Source organism: Heptranchias perlo, chromosome 29 (genome assembly GCF_035084215.1).
Source record: "Heptranchias perlo isolate sHepPer1 chromosome 29, sHepPer1.hap1, whole genome shotgun sequence".
NCBI classification, from domain to species: Eukaryota; Metazoa; Chordata; class Chondrichthyes; order Hexanchiformes; family Hexanchidae; genus Heptranchias; species Heptranchias perlo.
The window spans coordinates 15,171,141-15,195,359 of NC_090353.1; the positions used below are offsets into that span (position 1 = coordinate 15,171,141).

Here is a 24,219-nt window from a genome sequence, read left to right on the forward strand (position 1 = left end):
ATGTTTAGGGTGGTGGAGGGGGTGCCAATCAAGCGGGCTGCTCTGTCCTGGATGGTGTTGAGCTTCTTGAGTGTTGTTGGAGCTGCACTCATCCAGGCAAGTGGAGAGTATTTCATCACACTTCTGACTTGTGCCTTGTAGATGATGGAAAGGCTTTGGGGAATCAGGAGGTGAGTCACTCGCTGCAGAATACCCAGCCTCTGACCTGCTCTTGTAGCCACAGTATTTATATGGCTGGTCAGTTAAGTTTCTGGTCAATGGTGACCCCCAGGATGTTGATGGTGGGGGATTCGGCAATGGTAATACCGTTGAATGTCAAGGGGATGTGGTTCGACCCTCTCTTGCACGAATGTTACTTGCCACTTATGAGCCCAAGCCTGGATGTTGTCTGGTTCTTGCTGCATGCGGGCTCAGACTGCTTTATTACCTGAGGGGTTGCAAATGGAACTGAACACTCTGCAATCATCAGCGAACATCCCCATTTCTGACCTTATGATGGAGGGAAGGTCATTGATGAAGCAGCTGAAGATGGTTGGGCCTAGGACACTGCCCTGAGGAACTCCTGCAGCAATGTCCTGGGGCTGAGATGATTGGCCTCCAACAACCACTACCATCTTCCTTTGTGCTCGGTATGACTCCAGCCACTGGAGAGTTTTCCCCCTGATTCCCATTGACTTCAGTTTTACTAGGGCTCCTTGGTGCCACACTCGGTCAAATGCTGCCTTGATGTCAAGGGCAGTCACTCTCACCTCACCTCTGGAATTCAGCTCTTTTGTCCATGTTTATTCCTACTCTCTGTTTCCTGTCTGTCAACCAATTCTCAATCCATGCCAGTATATTCCCCCCAATCCCATGTGCTTTAATTTTGCATAATAACCTCTTGTGTGGGACCTTATCAAAAGCCTTCTGAAAATCCAAGTACACCACATCCACTGGTTCTCCCCTATCTATTCTACTAGTTACATCCTACTGGAGTTTTTTTGAGATTTGTTAAGCATGATTTCCCTTTCATAAATCCATGCTGACTTTGTCCAATCCCATTAATGCTTTCCAAGTGTTCTGTTATCACATCTTTTATAATTGACTAGCATTTTCCCCACTACTGATCTTAGGCTAACTGGTCTGTAATTCCCTGTTTTTTCTCTCCCTCCTTTTTTAAATAGTGGGGTTACATTTGCCACCTTCCAATCTGTTGGAACTGTTTGAGTCTATAGGATTTTGGAAGATGATCACCAATGCATCCACTATTTCTAGGGCCACTTCCTGATGTAGATTATCAGGTCCTGGGGATTTGTCAGCCTTTAGCCCCATTAATTTCCCTAGCACTTTTTTTTTACTAATACTGGTTTCCTTCAGTTCCTCCCTCTCACTAGACCCTTGGATCCTTAACATTCCTGGGAGGTTATTTGTGTCCTCCTTTGTGAAGACAGAACCAAAAGTATGTGTTTAATTGTTCTGCCGTTTCTTTGTTCCCCATTTCTGACTGTAAAGGACCTACATTCGTCTTCACTAATCTTTTTCTCTTGACATATTTATAGAAGCTTTTACAGTCAGTTTTTATGTTCCCTGCTAGTTTATTCTCATACTCTATTTTTCCCCTCTTAATCAATCTCTTTGTCCTTTGCTGAATTCTAAACTGCTCCCAATCCTCACGCTTGCCGCTTTGTCTGGCAATTTTATATGTCTCCTCTTTGGAACTAATACTATCCCTAATTTCTTTTGTAAGCCACGGTTGAGCCACCTTTCCTGTTTTATTTTTGCGTCAGACAGAAATGAATAATTGTTGTAATTCCTGCACACGTTCTTTAAATATTAGCCATTGCCTATCCACCATCATCCCTTTTAGTAAAGTTTCCCAATCTATCATAGGGGATTCAATTGTAAGGGGAACAGATAAGCGTTTCTGCGGCCGCAAACGTGACTCCAGGATGGTATGTTGCCTCCCTGGTGCTAGGGTAAAGGATGTCACGGAGCGGCTGCAGGGCATTCTGGAGGGGGAGGGTGAACAGCCAGTAGTTGTGGTCCATATCAGTACCAACGACATAGGTTAAAAAAAAAGGGATAAGGTCCTGCAAGGTGAATTTAAGGAGTTAGGAGATAAATTAAAAAGTTAACTTGTTTGTACTAATTGCTGGCCAACAGGAACAAATCCCCCACAGGATCCAACATTTTCCGAATTATATGGACTTAAAAGTAGCACTGCAAACCATAATAAGGTGGCCTGACCTTAAAGCAGTCAGACGTGAAAACTCCCTTTTCTGCCTATTAATATACCAACTGCTACCATGATATCACCTTCTGAGTTAAAACTAGGATTTCAGTAGTGTTTTAGTGGCTGTTGCTGTCAATGTGCAAATTTTTGTTATGTTTCCCTTTTTATTTCTTGGTACAATATTAGTGATATTATCTGATAACTACCACTTTGAGACTGGTACCTGCTTTAGGCCGATGCAGAGCCACCTCAGCATCACTATCATTTTTGCACTTCTTCCTCTTTAGGTTGAGAGCTAGTTTTATCTGAGCTTACAGAAGCTGCTCCACAAAATTCTACATAATACAATTATTAGGGTACTTTCGCTCTCACTAAAGAGAATCAGTAAACTGTGGCCCAATTAGTATGAAACTGATTTTCTGACTTATGCAATGGCAGGAAGAGAAAGATAAGAGCAGCATGTCAGGACATATACAATCTGACTGCAGCATGTACAGCTCAATTTATTTTAAGCCTGGTGTCAATTACTGCTTGTATGCCATGAACACCAACACATTGGCTCAGTGATCTTTTAACGTTATTCAGCTGAAAACAGCATGAGGCAAGCTCCACAAAAACAATCTTCCCCATAAACACACAGATGCTGCTCTATTACGGATGACAGTGCAGGCTCCAGCAGCTATTCTGGAGTAGAATTTAGATCTAATACCCATCCTCTTATCACAGAGCAAACTATTTCAAGATGCTTTGCTTACACTAACCCAACATTTGCAGATGACTGGACTATAAATGAATCTGAATAAAGGCACACAACTGTAGCCAAGTAGGTTTTTAATGCACCAAGCCCATTCTTTGTAGCCTTTATAATTAGAAATTCTAATCCTAGCTGTAACCTTTCCTGTCTGTCTCTGTTGCATTAATACTATTATGGTCATTATTCCCCTGAACATTCTTCATTAATCTTTCCTGAGCTCCAAATACCCCATCCTACACTCCTCCTCTTCCTGTTCATGGCATCCTTACTGTGCTGGAATCAAGACTCATTCATGCCATCCCCTACCTTCATTCCTTCCCAGACTTAAACTATATAAGTCCTTACTTCCCTCCCTCCTACAATTCTCCTATAATCCAAATTGGATGTCATTTAGCCAATGCTTCCTGTTGTATCTCACACTTGGTAGTGTCCTATAATGATGAGTCTTCTAGTTCTTCACTTTGGTTTGCTCCAAAAAGTATTTTTTGAGAAACCCTTCATGAGCTGATCTGAATATAGTGTGCAATGCAACTGTAAACATCAATTAACCTATTACACCTGCCATTTTTTGTCAGGGGGAGCGGGTAAGAAATAAGATGCTGATGCAAGAAAGATCCCTGCAATTAATTTGCTCATCTCAGCTAGAACAGCATTTGGGATGTCACAATTTTTTCAGCACTACTGGGATAAAGTGAAACCTATTGAAAAGTTCACATGTGGGAACAGGATTGGACTCCACTGCAACATCTTCAACAACTGGCTAGCCCACTGACAAACTACCTAGACTCACAAATGGAGATTGGCCACAGCAGTGAGTTGATAGTGCCCATAGAACAGATCAGAATCCTAGTGTCTTCAGGAAAGGAAGAAAATTGGGTGGAAAAATATAGCCTTTTTGGATCAGTGACATTTGTTGAAGCTGTAACTTCATGGCAACACACACCAGTAAATATTTCCACTATAACAAAATGCTGATGTACACATCTTGTCCTATAATACAACTAAATAATGATAGATTCAGGTGCCACTTGGTTGGTGATTTGCAAGAATATTAACATTCACATTGTAAGGCACACTGTTGGCGGTCATCAACATGATCCCTTCCAAGGACAAAACGTGTTGCCTATTCTAATGAACCCTGGCCAGTCACCATCAGCAAAAATGAAAGAGATGGGAAGGAATTTGCATTTTATATAGTGCCTTTTATGATCTCAGGACGTTCCAAAGCGCTTTACAGCCAATGAAGTACTTTTGAAGTGTAGCCACTGTAAAGAAACACGGCAGCCAATTTGCGCACAGCAAGGTCCCACAAACAGCAATGAGATAAATGAATAGATAATCTGTTTTAGTAATGTTCATTGGGGGATAAATATTGTCCAAGAGATAAATATTGGCAAGGACAATGGGAGAATTCCCTTGTTCTTCAAATGGTGCCATGGGATCTTTTACATCCATCTGAGAGAGCAGACGGTTTAACGGTTTATCTGAAAGATGGCACCACTGATAGTGCAGCACTCCCTCAGTACTGAAGTGCCAGCCTAGATTGTGTTCTTAAGTCTCTAGAGTGAGGTTTGAACCCACGACCTCCTGACTCAGAAGCGAGAGTACCAACACTGAGCCAAGGTGGACAATTTCATTAGAATAACCTGTATTCATCTAATGCTGGTGGACATTTGTGTTCGTAGTTTTAAAGTTCAATTACATTTAAGGGAGCCGAGCCAGCAAACAGAAATCTTCTTTTAAGATTAATGTTACACAAGTAACAACTGATTTACATATTCATGCAAGAGGATGTTGTAGGTTTTATTATTCAAATATTGGAACATTGAGAATTCTAGAACTAAACCATTAAGTGAGCGGAAGACATAACTCATTTTATTTTTTTTTACAGTTTCCCATCTGCCTATTCATCACACTGAAGTGAATTGAAATACAATACAGACAGTGATAATGATGTTTTCTGAAGTGCACTATGCTTGGGTAATGAGAATGTGAAGCTCTCTCACCCAACATGCTAAAATCAGAGTCAGTTGTTGAATTCGTAAAAAAGTGGCAGAAGCAGCCGATTGTCTGGGAATTTTAGCACCTTGGAAGCATCACACTTATTTTCCTGTAACACACATCACTTCAATTACTAAATTAAACAGCTGTACCCAGAAACCTGTTCATATTACAACAACATTTCCATAAGCTAAATATTTATAGTTTTCCTTAATCAGCTTTATGGACAGAATACCCAGAGAAAAGAAAAATATGCAGGAGCTAGAAATTTATAATTCACTTGTGATTGCCATCTATGAACTTGTGGCAACGCGTTCAAGTGGCTGGGCTCCTCATTTTTTGGGCATTGCAGGCAGGGGCTTAAATCCCAATCTCCGTGCTGGGGCAGTGATGGCTGTGAAGCTTACAGCGTTGCATCCAGTTTGGCAAAGCTTGCGTATTTGACACTTCTGGGCTTTCAAGCCATGGTGCAATGCAGGCATGGGTTCAAACCCTAGCCTTTGCACTAGGTGGCGGGAGCATTGCCTCCATTTGGGTAAAGACCTGATAAATTGGCATCCACAAGCTAATAGGACTTTCTTCAACGAAATGAACTGGGGAATTCCATGGTGTATCCTCGTTTACAAAAAAACTAAAATAGCAGTAACACAATGACCACTACTATACTGTACTACACCTCATCCTTGATAAAAGCTAAATTGGTTTTAACTCCTAGACTAAATACAGGAATATTCTTCATTAAAAAAACTCCATAAGGGAATCATTATACTAAAAAGGTCCCAGGTTGTGACCAGTATATGTTTAGAGACAGCCAGCAAAAACAAGTTATACTGATAACTCCACTTTGGTCTTTGACCAGGGGAAATGGAGCTTCGAGCCTTGTGCATGACTACATACACAGATCAGAATCCGGATGCAGCTTTAATCTTAGTGCTAACAAAGAATCAACATTAAAGAAATGAAAAGCAAAGTTTATAAAGTATTGAACCTTTTTAAACTTTGCATACATACAACAGTCATTGCACTTTAAAGTAGTTTGTTGTACATAAAGTACTTTAAGACATGATAAGGAACGATACAAGGTGCAAGTCTTCTTTAACACAGATTACAATGCAGAACTGAAACATTGCAAGACAGCCTCAAGGTGGTTTCTTGCCTGGATCTGATTCTGACAACTTCACACCCAAATTACTCAACTCAGTATGCACTAATGCAAAGATGAAACCACTTCACATTGACTCAAACTGTGTAGTATAATCAGCCTGTAAGAAAGGATATACAGCCTAACATAGTAGCATATTATTTGGTTTGTATTACCATTTTGCAAAAAGATGTGATAAAAATCAAGGTCTGAATACACTTACAAAGCCATTTGCAAATTCAATCTTAGCGTTGGTGACTTCAGCTTTAAACTGGGTGAAGAACAGGTAGGATTTTCCCTGAGGTCTGCAAAAGAAAAATAGTTAAAATCTCCCAGACAGTTGACTCCAAGTTATTTTGAAAAATACATGACCTAAGGCATTCTTGTTAACCATTTTTTTTTTAATTAGTTTTTCCTTTAAAATTAGATTTCTTCTTCTATTCCGTCCCACCCCTTCCCTTTAATGTCCCCCTTCCTTATTCCCTACCCAACAGGGGAAGCAGACAAACTAGGTCCAAGACCTCTGCTAATACCACTTGGCAATCAGCTCAGGAGGTAGAAATGTGCAGCCTTGGGCTTTATGCTGTCATTAGAATTTCAGTGAAGTACAAAAGTGGCTGTGTGAAATGGCCGCTTGGACTATGGAAAACACTCAGCATTACAATTATGGATTTTGTCCTTCCAAACTTTGGTTGTCGCCTGAGGGAGCATTTTGAGCTGTATAAAACTATGGTGAAGTACTAGTGGGTACAGGTCTGCCACTGGTGGTGGGAAAAGCTGCAGAAGCGATTTGAGAGGAGCATCACAAAAGTATATTGGCACAACGTTAAAAGTAGATTGATAAGTAGATAAATTCAATGCCAACACTGATTAGTTTCTGGGTTCCTCTTCCCATATGCCAGTCCAGCCAAGATTGGGAACTCAAGGCTTAACTGTTCCAACACGTCACACTACTGAACTAACTTAGTACTGCCATATTTAGGTTATTATTTTCACCAATCTTCTAGATAGGTGCAATTGAAGTAGCACAAAACAAACAAAAATGTCAAATTACTGTAACATCAAGAAATTCTCATTTCAAAGCCTGATCCTAAGAACATAAGAAATAGGAGCAGGAGTGGGCCACACGGTCCCTTGAGCCTGCTCCGCTATTCAATCAGATCATGGGTGATCTTCAACCTCAACTCCACTTTCCCGCCCAATCGCCATATCCCTCGATTCCCCGAGAGTCCAAAAATTTATCTATCTCAGCCTTGAAATGACTCAGCGTCCACAGCCCTCTGGGGTAGAGAATTCCAAAGATTCACAACCCTCAATGAAGAAATTCCTCATCTCAGTCTTAAATGGCTGACTACTTATCCTGCGATAATACCCTCTAGTTCTAGACTCTCCAGCCAGGGGAAACAACCTCTCGGCCTCTAGCCTGTCAAGCGCCCTCAGGATCTTATATGTTTCAATTAGACCCTACTGTTATCACTCCATTCTCTCCAAGTTCCAAAGGCTCTCCATGCCCCAGCTTATCAAGTTCAAAATTTTCATCGTTTTCAAATGTCTCCATAGCCTTGCTCCACTCCATCTTAGTGATTTCGTCCTGCCACACCCTCACACCAGACTTCTCCTTGCTCCCCACTCCACTACTGGTAGATATTCATTCAGCCACTACGCTCCTGCCCTCAAATTGCCTTCTCACCTCCATCAATGTTTTCAAAAGCATTACAATCTCCCTCTCAACCATGCCTTTAGCTCATCATCCTCGCCTCTCCATTCCCCTCCCCTTTTCTCATACTTAGCATCTCCATACCCTTTATCGAAGTACTCTGCAATGTCTTCCTGTACATGCGGAGTGCTACATAACTGCAAGTATTGTTCAAATTAAGCTGACGTAATAGTCTAACTTATAATGGTTTAAATTAACATACTGTCTTTTATTAAGGAATAGGGACATCTAGGCAGATTAATGAAAACCATCTTTTTATCCTTTTCTATCTTTAAAAGTAATACATGAGAGAAATGGAAGGCTGTTGCTGCCCCTGGAACTGCAACAGCACTTTCAGCAGAGATGGGGGAGGAAAATTGAAGGGGGCAAGGGCAAGGGTTGGGGGGGGGGGGGTGAGAAACAGGCCAGAGAAATCTGCTTCTTAATCCCCTTCCTACAACCTCAAAAGGACCAGCATTCTGGGTTTGAAAGTCAATAGGCAAATGTTTAGTCAATAACAACATGGACAGAGTCAGTGAATGTCTGCACTGGACCTGGATACCAAACAGGTTAGGTGCTTCATGGTGAACTAGTTTTCCAGGTCTTATCCTGTGGAACTAATCAAAGTGCTTTGAATGCAATAGTGACTTGAAACCCAATAATCTGTACAAATATATAAATAATATTGCCTTCAAAATGGTGTGCAGTTCCTCTTTAAATAATAATAAAAAAAACAAACAGCCTAACCTTTATTGCAGCTTGATTAAAAGAAACACCAACTTGGTGAAAAGGCTTCCAGTGTTAATGCTGTATTTGTGTAATGCAATCTTTACTTTATATATATAGCTGTTGACTTTTATTCAGAGAATACAGATTAAGATATTCCTGCCGGTTCATTCTATTTCAGCCGTTCAATATTAAAGATCTGCAAAAGTTACAGACATTATTTTCAATGATAGTAATGAAACCTGCTGGAGAGGTTGTACCCTTATGCAGGTTAGGGTAGCACATGCTAAAAATATTCTGTACGAGGTCAATATTCCTGATCAGTCAATTAAGAAATAAAGTGCACACAATACCATAAATTAGGTTATTTTTATAGATATTGCATTTGCTCGTTGTGAAGATAAAGCCCATACTGAACCTGCTTCTATTTCTTATGTTCTTATTAGGGCGGAAAAGTGGAGTTAAGGTAGAAGATGATCAGCCATGATCTTATTGAATGGCGGAGCAGGCTCGAGGGGCCGTATGGCCTAATCCAGCTCCTATTTCTCATACAAATGTTTACCCCATCGATAATCTTACCAACATGCAAATTGAAAACAAGCAAACTTATCTTTCTTCTCCCTCCTGGTAAAATTTAGTCCTGTATAAATTTCCTGACTTACATTATTAATTTGATGCTACAGGAAAGCAACAATAAATGAAATTCTGTGTTACTTCTAAACTTAGATTATTTGCTCAAAAGTCTGAGAAATGGTTAATTGAACTCTACATAGGTTTAGGTAAGTTTATTTCATGTACTGTAGCTGATACAGTTCTGTATCCAAGGCAGTCTCATAAATCCTCATTCACTTACCGCCAGACAGAGCAGGAGAATAGCTTGCTGTCCTCACTGATGCCTACACTCATGTGCCATCGCTGCAGGGAGAAAGAAATTATGCTTCATTTAAGACATTTATAAAAGAAAACATTCATAATTTCTGTGCTATAGTCAGTTAACTTACAGAAATCAGAGTATCTGCAAAGCTTGAAAATTTAAAGCTGCAGTCTGTTTGGTTGCTAAAAATCATCATTGAAACAAATTTCTTGGGTGGGATGGGGGGGGGGGGGGGAAGGGAGAGAAGAGGACAGACAAAAAAAAAAATCAAACTGACACTGGAATATTAATTCAAATCAATTAAAAAATTATAGTAAAGGGAATAAAATAATGGGCAAATATTAATACTTTTTCTCCAGGCAAACTGAAGTTTCCAACATAAACAAAAAGTATTTAAAAGTTTCTTTAAGCAATTGTGAGACGTTGGTCACAAATAATATCCTGGCTTTCAGGATTTATGGGAATATAGATGGGAAGAAAGATGAATTTGTGGAAAAATAAAAAGATAACACTAGAAATACACAGTCAGCATCTGTAAAGAGAACAGATAGGTCATGACATTTCAGGTGTGTACGATACATCAAATGGAAAAGTGGAATACAATCCCAAGAGCACCAGTAAAAATGACTTCCATGTGATAAAAATTTAGTCACCCTAAATGAGACACCCAAACTATGAAACAGTTTCTAGTTTACATGTGCACGTGATATAACTCACAATTACTGGTATATCTAGGTTTCTGTTCCTGATGGCTATCCAGTGATGCCAACTTAAACTGTTTGGATATATGGACATCAGGTAAGGTCAGGATCAAAGGACAATCCAGATACTCTTCACTCCCAAAGTTGACTATGACGAACATAAAACTATACCTTTATTACAACTTGATATACAAGCCACATCCCTAGGGCTGCTTCCTTAGTTATCCCAACCATAACAATTAAAACATCAGGTTAGGTACAGGCAGGTTGCAGAGCAAATAGCAAAATTGTGAAATTAACAATTCAAAGAATGAGCGGAGTCCACTAAAATAGGTTATCTTTCTCTTCAAATCAGGAGATTTTCACTAACATTTGAGGGTGAATCCCGCTACATATTTAGCTAAGAGCGTAAATACGTGTTTGCGACAGCATTAGCCAATCTGCACAGCAATCATGCTCAAGATTGAGTTTCTTCTGTACCTTCCTCTCCCGTTCCTCCAAAACTAATATACTGGGTATAATTTTAAATGTGAAAAGGTGGGTTGAGGGGGTGAAGAATAAAAATTTAAAAAATCTAAAACCCGCCCACTTCCGGTTTTCAAGGAGACGGGACGAGGGGCGGCAAGCCAACCCGCTCTCAGTAGGTGGATTGGTCATTAAAATGCTGTTAAGGAGGCTGCGGGCCTCAATTTTTACAGATTTTGTGTTCTTAACCCTAGGGGGCTGGGATTCCTGGGCCTTCTACTTCACACCACATGAGGAGGCGGCGAGAAGGCCCGAAACTGCAGGTAAATGTCTTTACAGCAGAGCTTGTGGGCTCGGAGGAGCAGGAGTGCTTCCCTCAGGCCCAATAAGCCTACCTGCAGTGACCCCACCCGCGATCTCTGACCCCCCCCCCACCCCCACATGGCCCCCAACCTCCCCCCCCACCCCATGCTCTTCCGTCTGACTGAGATCAACCTGTCAATCAGGCTGGCCTGTCAGGCAGAAAACATACACAAAAAAAGACGTCCGTACGTCAAAATCGTAAGAACGTCCGGGAAACCCGTACTTCTGGGTTTCCCATGAGAAATTCCAGCTCCCCAATAAAATCATTCCCATAGAGTTCAGTCATGTGGGAAAATTGCACTTTGTTTTTGGAACAACCAAATTGAACACTCTGCTTTTCCTTAAGGGAGGCAAATGTTCCCATTTTAACAGCATCATTTAAGGGAGGAAGAGGGACGTTTAAACACATCAATTATAGGACAGTTATGCCACATCTTGGATATTGGTGCAAAGTAATTTTTACATCATACTGACAACATAAGCAGCATAACTGTGGTCAATTCAGCACTCCACCACCAGCAGCAGGTTGTCTAGCATAACTGCGACCCTTGGCAATGCCAATTATTTTCCTCCGGTTGAATATTAAATTATCCTGATATTTACATAATGCTGCTCTGGATTGAAATTACAATCCAGTGTTCTTGAAAATTAGAAACCCAGTGCACTAATACCTCCATTAAGTCATTCTCCAGAAGCTTATTTTATACTATGGCTACTCTTCTCTGAATTACTAAAAGGAAATTAAGATTTTAGTACTCTCTTGATGCCAATTTGAGTTGAGTCTGCTGCACAAGTTTGAAATGACATTTTCCAACTATAAAAATGTTGGCAACAATTGGAGGCTGGACAGCAGAGCTCTGCAAACTTTTAAACACGGGTACTGAGCTCCACTTTCGTCAATTATAATGCAGAGCGAGCACACTGTACAACCTTAGGTTGTCTGCTTGCACTCCTCAACGATATCAATATGACTACAATATTCAAGGATCTTTGAATCTTTCAGACGACTCTGTTCCCAACATAAGCATTAATGAACTTCATTTAACTGCACAGAGCATAATTAGGTCAGTTTCACTTCTTTACCACTAACCTCATTGGTTCCTCCTTGAGATGCATATGTAAATGTGCATGCATATTCACCCTAAAACGGGAAAAAAAAGTCAATTTTCTTTATAATGTGAAACTAATCTGAAATTATACTTATTGCTTGTAATTCACAATTTTGGTTCAAATCACATTCAAATAAAACACTTTTTGTAGATTAGAAAAGCCATTCGGTATATCACCAAAGCTGGAATGTAAACTTTGCAATTTCTGTTCCTATACACATTACTATCCCAAAAGGAAGGATTTCTCTTACAAATTATATCACTTCACTAACCAGTAAATTGAATGGCAATTCTATACCTGAGGAATTCCAAAGCTAGTCAAATCCCACGTGCTGCAGAAATCCAAGATGCTCCACTTAGTGGCAAATCTCAGAACAGTTGCAACATTTATCACTAAACCTGGCAATGCCAATTTTTTTCCTCTGGTTCAATATTAAATTATCCTGATATTTACAAAATGCTGCTCTAGATTGAAATTACAATCATGTTCTTGAAAATTAGAAACCCAGTGCACTAATACCTCCATTAAGTCATTCTCCAGAAGCTCATTTTATACTATGGCTACACTTCTCTTCTGAATTACTAAAATTAAATTAAGATTTTAGTACTCTCGACACCAACTTCAGTTAAGTCTGCTGCCCAAGTTTGAAATAACACTTTTTTTTTAAAAAAAGCCAAAATTATAAAGAGCCAATTTTTTTTTTAAATTGCTCTGCGTCAACAAGAAATATTCAAAAGTACTACATACTTGCGTGGATTAGAGTAAAGCTGGAGCAAATATGTTATCTGATATATATGACAAAGCTTACACTGCACTCTACTTAATATTTCTTCAGGCAGTCCAATTTAGTTTAATTAATTGCAGTCAGTAAAATAGAACTTTTACAAAAATGGTAACTTAGCAAAAAACCATTGCTGAAATTTCAAAAAGCTACAGTGAACAGTAAGTTGCCATCAAAACTTTTTTTTTTTACTTGGTAGATTCTAAATGCATGAGTTTCTGCCATGTACTGGCTGTAAGCATCCTATGTGAAATGAGCCTGGGGCAATTTTGATCCAGTTATTAGTAAGTTCAAACTTACAACTGCTAATTGTGTTTAAGATGATGAAAGGATTTGATACAGTAGATAGAGGAAAACTATTTCCTCTGCTGGGGGAGTCCAGAACAAGGGGCAAGGGGGCATAACCTTAAAATTAGAGCTAGTCCATGCAGAAAGCACGTCACACAAAAAGGGTAGTGGAAACCTGAAACTCTTCTTTCTTTCACCCCACCACCACCACCACCCACCCTCTCAAAGCTGTTGAGCCTAGGTCAATTGAAAATTTCAAAACTGAGATTGACAGATTTTCATTAGGTAAGGATATTAAGGGATTTTGAACCAATACTGGTAAATGAATTAAGCTACAGATCAGCCGTGATCTGAATGAATGACGGAACAAGCTCAAGGGGCTGAATAGCCTACACCTGTTCCAATGTTCCTAATTCGACACTAAACTGGCCATCTCACTCAGATGCCACATGATGGCTGCTGTGGGGAATGTAAAATTGTCATATTGGTGGAATAGGGGGTAGCCCCTTGAGGTTGGGATACCCAAAACCCAATTTATGTGGGGGTTCCCTGATCTCCCTCCCTAACTTTGGTGAAAGATCGATGGAAACCACGGAGAAACAGCATAAACGGCATTTATGCCGTTTCTCTGGGCTTTCTGCCAATCTTCTGAAGTTATGGCAGATGATTGGGAGAACCCCAGCAGAAATTAGTGGTGAACATTCTTTAGCCAGATAAGCATAAAATTCACAAAGAAATGCTTGTAAAACAAAATTACACATTTATTTCTTTTGGATCCCTCTCCATTATTCTCAGAGCACTGCAGATAGGTGGCTCAGAATGTGAAACGCTGTATCTGAGCTGCTGCTAGCCTATCCCATCCTGTGACCTTTCCATGCTTAACAGCAATGGGGAAGTCAACATGTCACATCTCATTGTGATCAAGTAAAATTGATCTTTTTCAAAGCTTCAGTGGAAGGTAGTTACTAACTCAAGGCAATATAAGCAGTCAGATGAACAAAAATGTTCAGCGAAAATGATAAACCCACAGGAAATCAAAACTGGTATTGGATCTCCAGGCTCTTTTCTATTGTGAAAAAAATTAACTGATTTTAATCTAACAAATACTTGGTCAAAGAAACCACTGAGATGGAAGCTAGGAGGACAGGATAGGCTATCAGCAGCTCAGATGAAAGCTAAGATCCATCCTGCTGCAAATTATAAAATTATAGTATTTTATCTACTATATATTAAATTTGGAATGTGGGGCACACACTCTATCGAGAGGTCATAAGTACCTGCAGTATGTTACTCCTATAGGTGATATTGAGATAGGCATTTTCAATGTTACAGATATCACACATGTGACACACAATAGCTGCTACTTTATAGCAGGAGTATATAAAATTAGACTTTTTTTCAACCGTTTTCTTTCCTTGGGAGTGAAATTTCTATTGCTCAAAATAACCGTTTAAAGCAATTTTTTTTTTAATTACAAATTTCACAATTTAAATTTATCCACTGAGTTGTCTTATATATCTTTTAATGAATTCATTAGAATTTTAACTTTTTTTTTTAATTCGTTCATGAAATGAGCGTCGCTGGCAACACCAGCATTTATTGCCCATCCCTAATTGCACTTGAGAAGGCCTCAGCCTTTTCCAAAAGTCTGGGTTTGGCCTTGATATATTTGCCCAGAGCCGTGACCGTATCAGCTGAATTTGGATTGTGCAGTCTCTGCATGTGCATTGTGCCTAAGAAGCCAAATTTCAACAGCTTTATTGGGTGTTTTTTTTAAATGTATGCGCGATCATGTGAGTGTGTGGGAGCATGTGCTCATGCAAGAGAGGACAAAGAGAAAGATAATGGCTTCTGATTATACACCTATCGTAGCTTTTTTGTGTTCTATACTTCAGAAAGTGCTTTAAGCTGGGGGCGGGGAAGAGAGAAAAGGGGAAGAGAGAGACTTCATGTTAATGCTCATTCGTTTTTCCAAAAAAAGGTGAATTTTGAAGCCAACTAATTATGCACTTGTGGTTTGCTGACAATTGGAAAAGGTAACTGCCAATTCTTTAAGTCTATGCCACAGAAATTCTAATCGCTAACACTTTTGAGACAGAAACATTCTAATTTTTTTTTTAATTGAACTTTGAAAGCAAACAAAGCCTCTGAGGGAAAAGACAGGAGGGGGAGGAGGAAGTGAGAAGAGGAGGCAGGAAAGGGGCAGGAAGAGAGATGGTGCAGGGGGAAGGAAAACAGATCGAGGATGAGGAGGCCTTTAGCCTCCAGCCACCCAGTATAGAGAGTGGGAGTGAAGTGGGGAGGAAGCACATGGCAATTGAGGATGGGGGAGTGGATAGAGGGTTAAGGGCGATGCTAGCTCAATTGTTAATTTTAAATCTGAGATTGAAAGGTTTTGTTAACCAAAGGTATTAAGTGATATGGGGCTATGGCGGGTATATGGAGTTAGGTCACAGATTAGCCATGATCTCACTGAATGGCAGAACAGGCTCGAGGGGCAAAATGGCCTACTCCTGTTCCTATGTGAGATGGCAAAGCATGGGGAGGGGAGGATACAGAGATTGTAGCCCAAAGGGGAAGAAGTAGGTGTCATGGTGAGTGTGTGGGGGCAGTAGGATGGGTAGGAGTAGGGGAAATGAAAGGAACAAGGTAGTGATAGGAAGCATGAGTAATTGGGAGGGGATGGAAAAGGAGCCACTGTGGGCCATATTTTCCCTGCAACCCTACCCCACCCCAAATGCAGCCTGCAGCCATTGGTTGCTCCTTTCCCCAGAACACCTCGCTATGCCAAGCCATGATGGCAATGTTGCTCACATTTTTGAAGTTCTGCTAGCGACAATGTTGGGACAAGAGAAAAATTCAGTTTGAACTGCAATAATTATTTTTTCCCAGTTCCTTGAACTGAAGCTAGATAAGGATACAACCGATAACAGAATAATAGTACAAGTATCAGGATTTGTTGCCAGTGACATAAAATATGGTGGAAGCATTATTTTACACATAACTCAGGATATAATAACTGCAGAGAGAAATACAAGAGATTTCCAGAAATGTAATGCTAATCTTCACTTGAGTCATTGTGAGGTTTGTTCCATCCATCCCTTCTACTACTTTTTCTTGCCAATTTTTCTCCTTTCTTCAAGGCATTGACTCTTCTGGGATACAGTTCCTCAGGGACTGAATGTTCTCTGGTATCTTGCTCAAATGACTATTCTTTATGCATAAGCCTAGTCAGCGAGCATTAGCAGTCTGACATAGGGAGCATCAGAGCAGAGTCCAGTTCCGTTCTCACCAGATCTTCTCACACACATGTTCCAGCAGCAATTACTAGATAGCAATCATGTTTGTTTTTTCTTTAAACTCTCACAGATGTATTTATAAAGTGCATTTTGCATCCTCGGGACATCCCAAAACACTTTTGAAATGTAGTCACTGTTATGTAGGCAAATGCTGCTGTATGTAAATTGGCTGCTATGTCCCACAAGCAGCATTAAGATAAATGACCAGTTAATCTATACTGGTGGTGTTAGTTGAGGGATAAATGTTGACCAGGACACCAGAAGAACTCCTCTTTAAACACTGCCATCCCACCAAACGGGAAGCCGGGGCCTCGGTCTAATGTCACATCTGAAAGACAGTGCCTCCAACAATGTAGCACTCCCTCAGTAGTGCACTGAAGTGTCAGTCTAAATTACATGTCCAAATCCTGCACTGGAGCTTGAACCCACAACCTTGTTCCTCAGTTGAGAGTGCTATGCCTGAGCCAAGCACACTTACTACCACCCCAGTTGGGATGAGTGGTCGAGCACAGAATGGACATCAAACCTGGGCCTTTTTGTTGATGACTGAGTTACATGCGCCTTTATTCTAGAGCTATCCTGGAAGCTGTATTAAATCTTATATGGCAATGCAAACCTATTGCTATGTTGCTAACTACCTCAAAACATCAAATCGCTGGCAAGCCTAACAACCTAAATAATGCAACAATAGTCTTCCACTTAGTCCATACAATCTTTCTTTTTTACAAAAGAAATTAGCATAATTGTATTACATAGAAACTCATTTAATAAAATGGCTTGTCTATATAAACAGATGCATTTGATAATGTACATATTTTATGGCTGTGTAGGATTGGAAGTATTGTGCATTTGCTGATTGACAATAGTACAGGGAGCTCCCTCTGCCAATTTCACTCACCCACTTTAATAAACAGATCGTGCAATTATAACAATAGTTACAAGAGCAACTGACATCAGCCAACTCATTTAAATCTGTGGACTCTGCTGCCCAATAGACTCCTATCCAATAGGATGGAAAAGTAGGATTGTCTGTATTTCCCTTCAAAAGCCTGCCTCTTCCTTATGAGAATGAAACTATCGACAGGTTGGACTCCATTTCCAAAACTCAAAGCTGCAAATGCAGAAAAGCAGGAAGCAAGTGTCATACTGCTGTTACCAGGACAATCTTTTTTTTAAGCTGTGACAGCTTAGTCAGGATATGTTAATCTTAATATTCTCCTTAGAGATTGCAGGCTGTCAAATAATCTTGTCATTTTTCTCTGCACTTCATAAACAGTGAGAGGTGATGTCAACTTAGACCATATTAATTTCTAAGGATAGTCATTAGATTTCAATTAAATATAACCCTTTTCTCTGTTTCACACAAATACGTTGATATAATCCCTTGCTTTTGCTGCCATGCACTTAGTGTACTGGTATCACTACACTATATAAAGGGAACAAAAATGTACTTGATAAACTTTAGTGTTGTGTCAATATGCTTCTGCAATGCTCTTAATTCAACTTAAATTGCTGCCACCACTATTCATCTTAAGTGTTATAAAACTCAAAATGCTCTCCCCAGACAACCCATATTTATAATTACACCGTTGGGTGTTTGAGTAACTTCTGATGTATAAACATAATTTAATTTACAAATCCTAAGATGCACTTCATTTCTTGAAATATCCCTTCATAAACAGGACCAATGAAGTTACCATGGGTATATGCCATTTTCAGTAACTAGCCTGGCACCTGTTCAACTTTAATCAAAAATTATTAGTCAAGAAAAAAAATTGTGAAGCAAAAGGAGAATATAGTCAAAGAAACCCAGGGCAATAAAGCATGAGAATGGGTGAAATGTTCATACTATGTGCACTTGACATCATTGTTTAATCCAGTTTATTCTGCCTAATGACCATATTCCATCTGCAAGATGAAATTAACCCTTATCCTGGTGTACTTGCTCCCTAAACTATATTGAGACGATCAATCTCCCTTGCCCTGACATTTCAAATATAAAAACTACCTCAGGTAATATCTATTCCCAATGATAGATAGCCTTTTTACCATGATGGATATGGACTGCTGTAATACTATTATACGCAGTGTATGCTTCAAGTGGTTTAATGCAACAAATTCAAAACTGTCTAAAAGAAAAGTGCAGTTAAGAGATCACATCATCACTTATGAGATGCACTGAAGAAGGTACGTTATCATGCTGTGCCATTTTCTTTATATATCTGCTGCAGGATTGCTGCATCAAAAAAGGGTAATTGCTCGTAATATTTCAAAATTTAAAAAATCAATTTCGAAGAAAAATAGTTTGTAAGCAGAACCAAATGCCAAGTTTGATTAACATATTCTAAACTATATACATCTAGAATTTTGAGATTTATTAACTATCTCACATCAAGGTCACCTTTTTCACTCCAACCAAGATACAAAATGGGAATGGAAAAGAACATGTAATGTGTGGAGAGCAATGCTATTGAGGTTTTTTTCCTTAAATGAAGTATTTTACTAATGTAAAGAGTTCTGTACCTTAAGTGCTCATCACCACAGCCAATGCTGCACTTAACAGTTAGCAGCTATCTGTAGAAAAAGTCCCTAGTGACTAAAATTTTAATGAGGAAAAAACCATTGATTTAAAATAGATGCTACCTCCCCATTTCAGCCCGAAAGCTCCTATGTAAAATTAGCTTTGCCGTTCTCAAACCAGTTGATCGACACGGGCACAAAACCACTACTAATCCAGCATTGGCAAGCATTAAATTTATCTCACTCAGAGGTCTCAAGGATAGTGGAGGAAATGGAAAAATGTCACAATGGAGCTATTCAAGCACATGACAAGTGGAAATGCAGCAGCAAATAGAAAGTTGGCTGATGGACAAGAATCAAATGGTTAGGGTTAATGCATGTTACTCAGAATGGAGAATGATTGGAAGTGGCATACCCCAGAGATCAGTGCTGGGGTCACATTTGTTCTCGATATAGGCAAGTAATTTGGACTTGGGCATAATGAGCACAATACCGACATTTGTTGACAACAAAAAAGATGGGAATTTTGCAAACAGCACACAGTGCAAAAGACTTCAGATGGATAGGTGGCGGACGCAATTTAATGCTGAGAAGTGTACGTTGGTGCATTTTGGAAGGAAAAACATGGAATGGGAGCATTAACTTAAAGACAGATGCTAAAGGATGTCATTTGGTGGGGGGGGTGGGGAGAAAGGAGTATAGTGATAGCACTATGTTGAGCTTTGGGCACCCCAACAGAGTAAGACCATTTAAGCCAGATAGAGCATACAGTATAGATTCACAACTATAATAGAAGGGATGAGAAAATATAATTGATGAGAAACTTGACATTCTGGAATTATTTCCTTTGGGACACAGAGGCTAAGAGGAGACTTACAGGACTGTTTTATAAATTATGATGGGTTTTGATAGGATGAATAAGGAAAGACCATTTCCTCTGGTTAGAGAGTCGGTGATTGTTTTAAATTGATGAACCGTCATTAAAAATGTGAGGAGAGGGGTTAAGAGAAGTTTCTTTACATAGAATTGTTACAAGCATGGAATGTTTTACCTCAGGGAATAGTTGAGACTGGTCCTTCTGAATGCTTGCACTGAATCCAGATTTACTGCATATGCTGGTAACTTATTCCAGAGATCGAAGAGAAGTACCTCCTAGCATCTAACCTATTTCTAGGCTTTTGTATCTTTTACTTAGGTCCCTGAACCTCCTTAACTTATCTAGCTCAAATAGCCAATTCATTTGAACAAGTCCAATCCTTTCATTACTTTAAAAGACCTCAATCATATCTCCTCGAAGTCTTAATGCTTAGATCTGTCACAAACTTAATTAGGTCTATTTAATTAAAATTAGTTGCCTCATTTGCAGTGCATAAACTAGACCCACGCTGGGTCCAGTTTAACGCTACCCAGCTTGACTGACTTTAGCTGTATTCCAAATCTATTAAAGACAACATTTGGGACTGCCAGTTCACAATTGCTCACATACGAAGAGGTGGTTTCTGTAGGGTTGGGAGACCACTTTTATACGGCTCCTGTGGCACTGCACACTAACACGTATTCCTAGGACGACTGTACACTATAAAGAATACAAACTCTGCTCTTCCAATGAGAACCAAAAGCAGAGGTCAGAGACACAAAAAATGTGGGTATCTTTCCACTGATTCTCCGTCACGAACCAGAGACGCAGAAGTACAATGGTGGCACTCAAAGGTTATGAATTTCCATCTCAGCAATGGTTCCTCCAGAACTCAAGCATCAATATATTGGTGTCATAAGATTTCAAATACCAAGCACTTAAAATGTAACTTTAAGTGCTAAATTCTAATCTAAGCATTCTGCATACTACAGAAAACCCATTCAGCTTTTCATAGTGGACTCACTCTTTAGCCCTACCAAGTTGACCCAAGGTCCGAAGAGGCACATTAAAGTGACTGTGCCCAACTAAGTATATCTCCTATGTCAAGCACTGAATCTGATCAGCCATTAAGTGAGATCGGAGGTTGATAAAGGAGAGCCCGAGAGCTGAGCTAAGCGAGATTGGAGGCGGATAAAGGAGGGCCCCGAGAGCGGGAGAGCTGAGCTAAGCGAAATCGGAGGCGAATAAACTGAGATCATCAGCGGAGTTCCAGAGGTGACGTCACCAGTGAAAAAGTGACGCGGCGCAGGGGATGCAGCTGATTGGTAAGTAGGTTCAGGTGAGTATTTCTACTATTCTACAGTGCAGTAAGTAAAAAGAAAGGGAAGATATGCTGGTCTTATAGCAAGTAGCGTTTTTTTAGTGAATCAAGGTCCCTAGTGTAGTTAACATTCTCTAAATTAAGAGTAATTTAAAGGAGTAAACGCCTTAAAGGGAGTAACTAACGTGCTTAATCTAAAGGCAAGTCATGATGTGGAGATGCCGGTGATGGACTGGGGTGGACAAATGTAAGGAATCTTACACCATCAGGTTATAGTCCAACAAATTTATTTTAAAATCACAAGCTTTCGGAGATTATCCCCTTAGTCAGGTGAATGAGTGAAAAGGTTCTCAAATCACATATCTTATACTAGGCTGGGACAGCATCACACCAATCAAAAGGTGTCGTTGTTATTCAAACAGGCCAGTCACGGAGAACAGCACGTCCCAGTACACTGGATATACATTGTGTCAATTACACAGACAGACAGAAAGAAACCCAAATGGCAGAGAGAGAGAGGGAATATTAAAAACATAATTTTTTTTTCCCCTTTTTGCTGGTGGGGTTACGTGTAGCGTGACATGAACCCAAGATCCCGGTTGAGGCCGTCCTCATGGGTGCGGAACTTGGCTATCAACTTCTGCTCGACGATTTTGCGTTGTCGTGTGTCTCGAAGGCCGCCTTGGAGAACGCTTACCCGAAGATCGGTGGCTGAATGTCCTTGACTGCTAAAGTGTTTCCCGACTGGGAGGGAACCCTCCTGTCTGGCGATTGTTGCGCGGTGTCCGTTCATCCGTTGTCGCAGTGTCTGCATGGTCTCGCCAATGTACCATGCTCCGGGGCATCCTTTCCTGCAACGTATGAGGTAGACAACGTTGGCCGAGTCACAGGAGTATGAACCATGTACCTGGTGGGTGGTGTCCTCTCGTGTGATGGTGGTATCCGTGTCGATGATCTGGCATGTCTTGCAGAGGTTGCCGTGGCAGGGTTGTGTGGTGTCGTGGACGCTGTTCTCCTGAAAACTGGGTAACCTGCTGCGAACGATGGTCTGTTTGAGGTTGGGTGGCTGTTTAAAGGCGAGTAGTGGAGGCGTGGGGATGGCCTTAGCGAGGTGTTCGTCGTCATCGATGACATGTTGAAGGCTGCGGAGAACATGGTGTAGTTTCTCCGCTCCGGGGAAGTACTGGACGACGAAGGGTACTCTGTTGGTTGCGTCCCGTGTTTGTCTTCTGAGGAGGTCTACGCGATTCTTCGCTGTGGCCCGTCGGAACTGTCGATCGACAAGTCGAGCGTCATATCCCGTTCTTACGAGGGCGTCTTTCAGCGTCTGTAGGTGTCCATCGCGTTCCTCCTCGTCTGAGCAGATCCTGTGTATTCGTAGGGCCTGTCCATAGGGGATGGCCTCTTTGACGTGGTTGGGGTGGAAGCTGGAAAAGTGGAGCATCATGAGGTTGTCTGTGGGCTTGCGGTAGAGTGAGGTGCTGAGGTGCCCGTCTTTGATGGAGATTTGTGTGTCCAAGAAAGAAACCGATTCTGAGGAGTAGTCCATGGTGAGTTTGATGGTGGGATGGAACTTGTTGATGTTATCGTGTAGTCTCTTCAGTGATTCTTCGCCGTGGGTCCATAGGAAGAAAATGTCGTCTATGTATCTGGTGTATAGCGTTGGTTGGAGGTCCTGTGCAAGTCATGGCAGCAGAGCTCGCATCCGTGACATGCTCCTTCTGCGCTACTTGGGAAGTCATGGACACAACCGGTGTCCCTGGCAACCGTGTGTGCAGGAAGTGTGTCCAGCTGCAGCTACTGGCTAACCGCATTTCGGAGCTGGAGCTGCGGGTGGATTCACTGTGGAGCATCCACGATGCTGAGATTATCGTGGATAGCACGTTCAGTGAGGTGGTCACACCGCAGGTAAAGATTGCGCAGGCAGAAAGGAAATGAGTGACCGCCAGGCAGAATAAAAGGACTAGGCAGGTAGAACAGGAGTCCCCTGGGGCTATCGCCCTCTCAAACAGATATTCCGCTTTGGATATTGTTGGGGGAGATGGTTTATCAGGGGAATGCAGCAAGAGCCAAGACCGTGGCACCACAAGTGGAGGGGAGGAAAAAGAACAGGAGAGCAATAGCGATAGGAGATTCCACCATAAGGGGAACAGATAGGCGTTTCTGCGGCCGCAGACGTGACTCCAGGATGGTATGTGCTCCCTGGTGCTAGGGTCAAGGATGTCACGGAGCGGCTGCAGGACATTCTAAAGGGGGAGGCTAAATAGCCAGACGTCATGGTCCGTATCGGTACCAACGACATCGGTGAAAAAAAGGATGAGGTCCTGCAAGCAAAATATGGGGAGTTAGGAAATAAATTAAAAAGCAAGACCTCTAAGGTAGTAATCTCAGGATTACTCCCAGTGCCACGTGCTAGAGAGAGCAGAAATAGGAGAATAGACCAGATGAATGCATGGCTTGAGAGATGGTGCAGGAGGGAGGGGTTTAAATTCCTGAGGCATTGGGACCAATTCTGGGAAAGGTGGGACCTGTACAAGCTGGACGGGTTGCACCCAAGCAGAACCGGGACCAAAATCCTCGCAGGGGCATTTGCTAGTTCTGTTGCGGAGGGTTTAAACTAGTATGGCAGGGGGATGGGAACCAAAAGGCAGGTACAAATAGGACAAATTCAGACCAGGAAACGGGAAGTAGAAAAGCAGTTAGTGACGTAGTTAGCGACTCAGAAAGGCAAAAGAAGCAAAGGTTAAATAGTGTTCAGCACAGGAATTTGACGGGGTTAAAGGGTATATATTTCAATGCAAGGAGTATTACAAACAAAGCAGTTGAGCTAAGGGCACAGATAGACACATGGCAGCATGATATCATTGCTATAACGGAAACCTAGCTTAAAGAGGGGGATAATTGGCAGCTCAATATCCCTGGATATAGAGTTTTTGGGCAGGATAGAGTGGGTGATAAAAAAGGAGGGGTCGCATTATTGGTTAAAGAATCAATTACAGTTGTGAGAAGGGGTGATATGCTAAATGGATCATCAATCGAGGCCATATGGGTTGAGCTAAGAAATAAAAAAGGGGCAGTCACACTACCAGGAGTGTACTCTAGACCCCCGAA

The 24,219-nt window shown here is 41.0% G+C and overlaps 1 protein-coding gene across 1 annotated transcript in view; it reads right to left on the minus strand.

Moving 5' to 3' along the window:
* Positions 1-24,219, minus strand: part of mydgf (myeloid-derived growth factor) — a 54,671-nt gene that overhangs the window by 22,599 nt on the left and 7,853 nt on the right. The window contains exons 2-4 of the mRNA XM_067968131.1: positions 12,024-12,074; positions 9,384-9,445; positions 6,332-6,413 (exon numbers count right to left, since the gene is read on the minus strand). Of these exons, the coding sequence (XP_067824232.1) occupies positions 6,332-6,413; positions 9,384-9,445; positions 12,024-12,074 (195 nt within the window). The remainder of the gene's footprint in view (positions 1-6,331; positions 6,414-9,383; positions 9,446-12,023; positions 12,075-24,219) is intronic.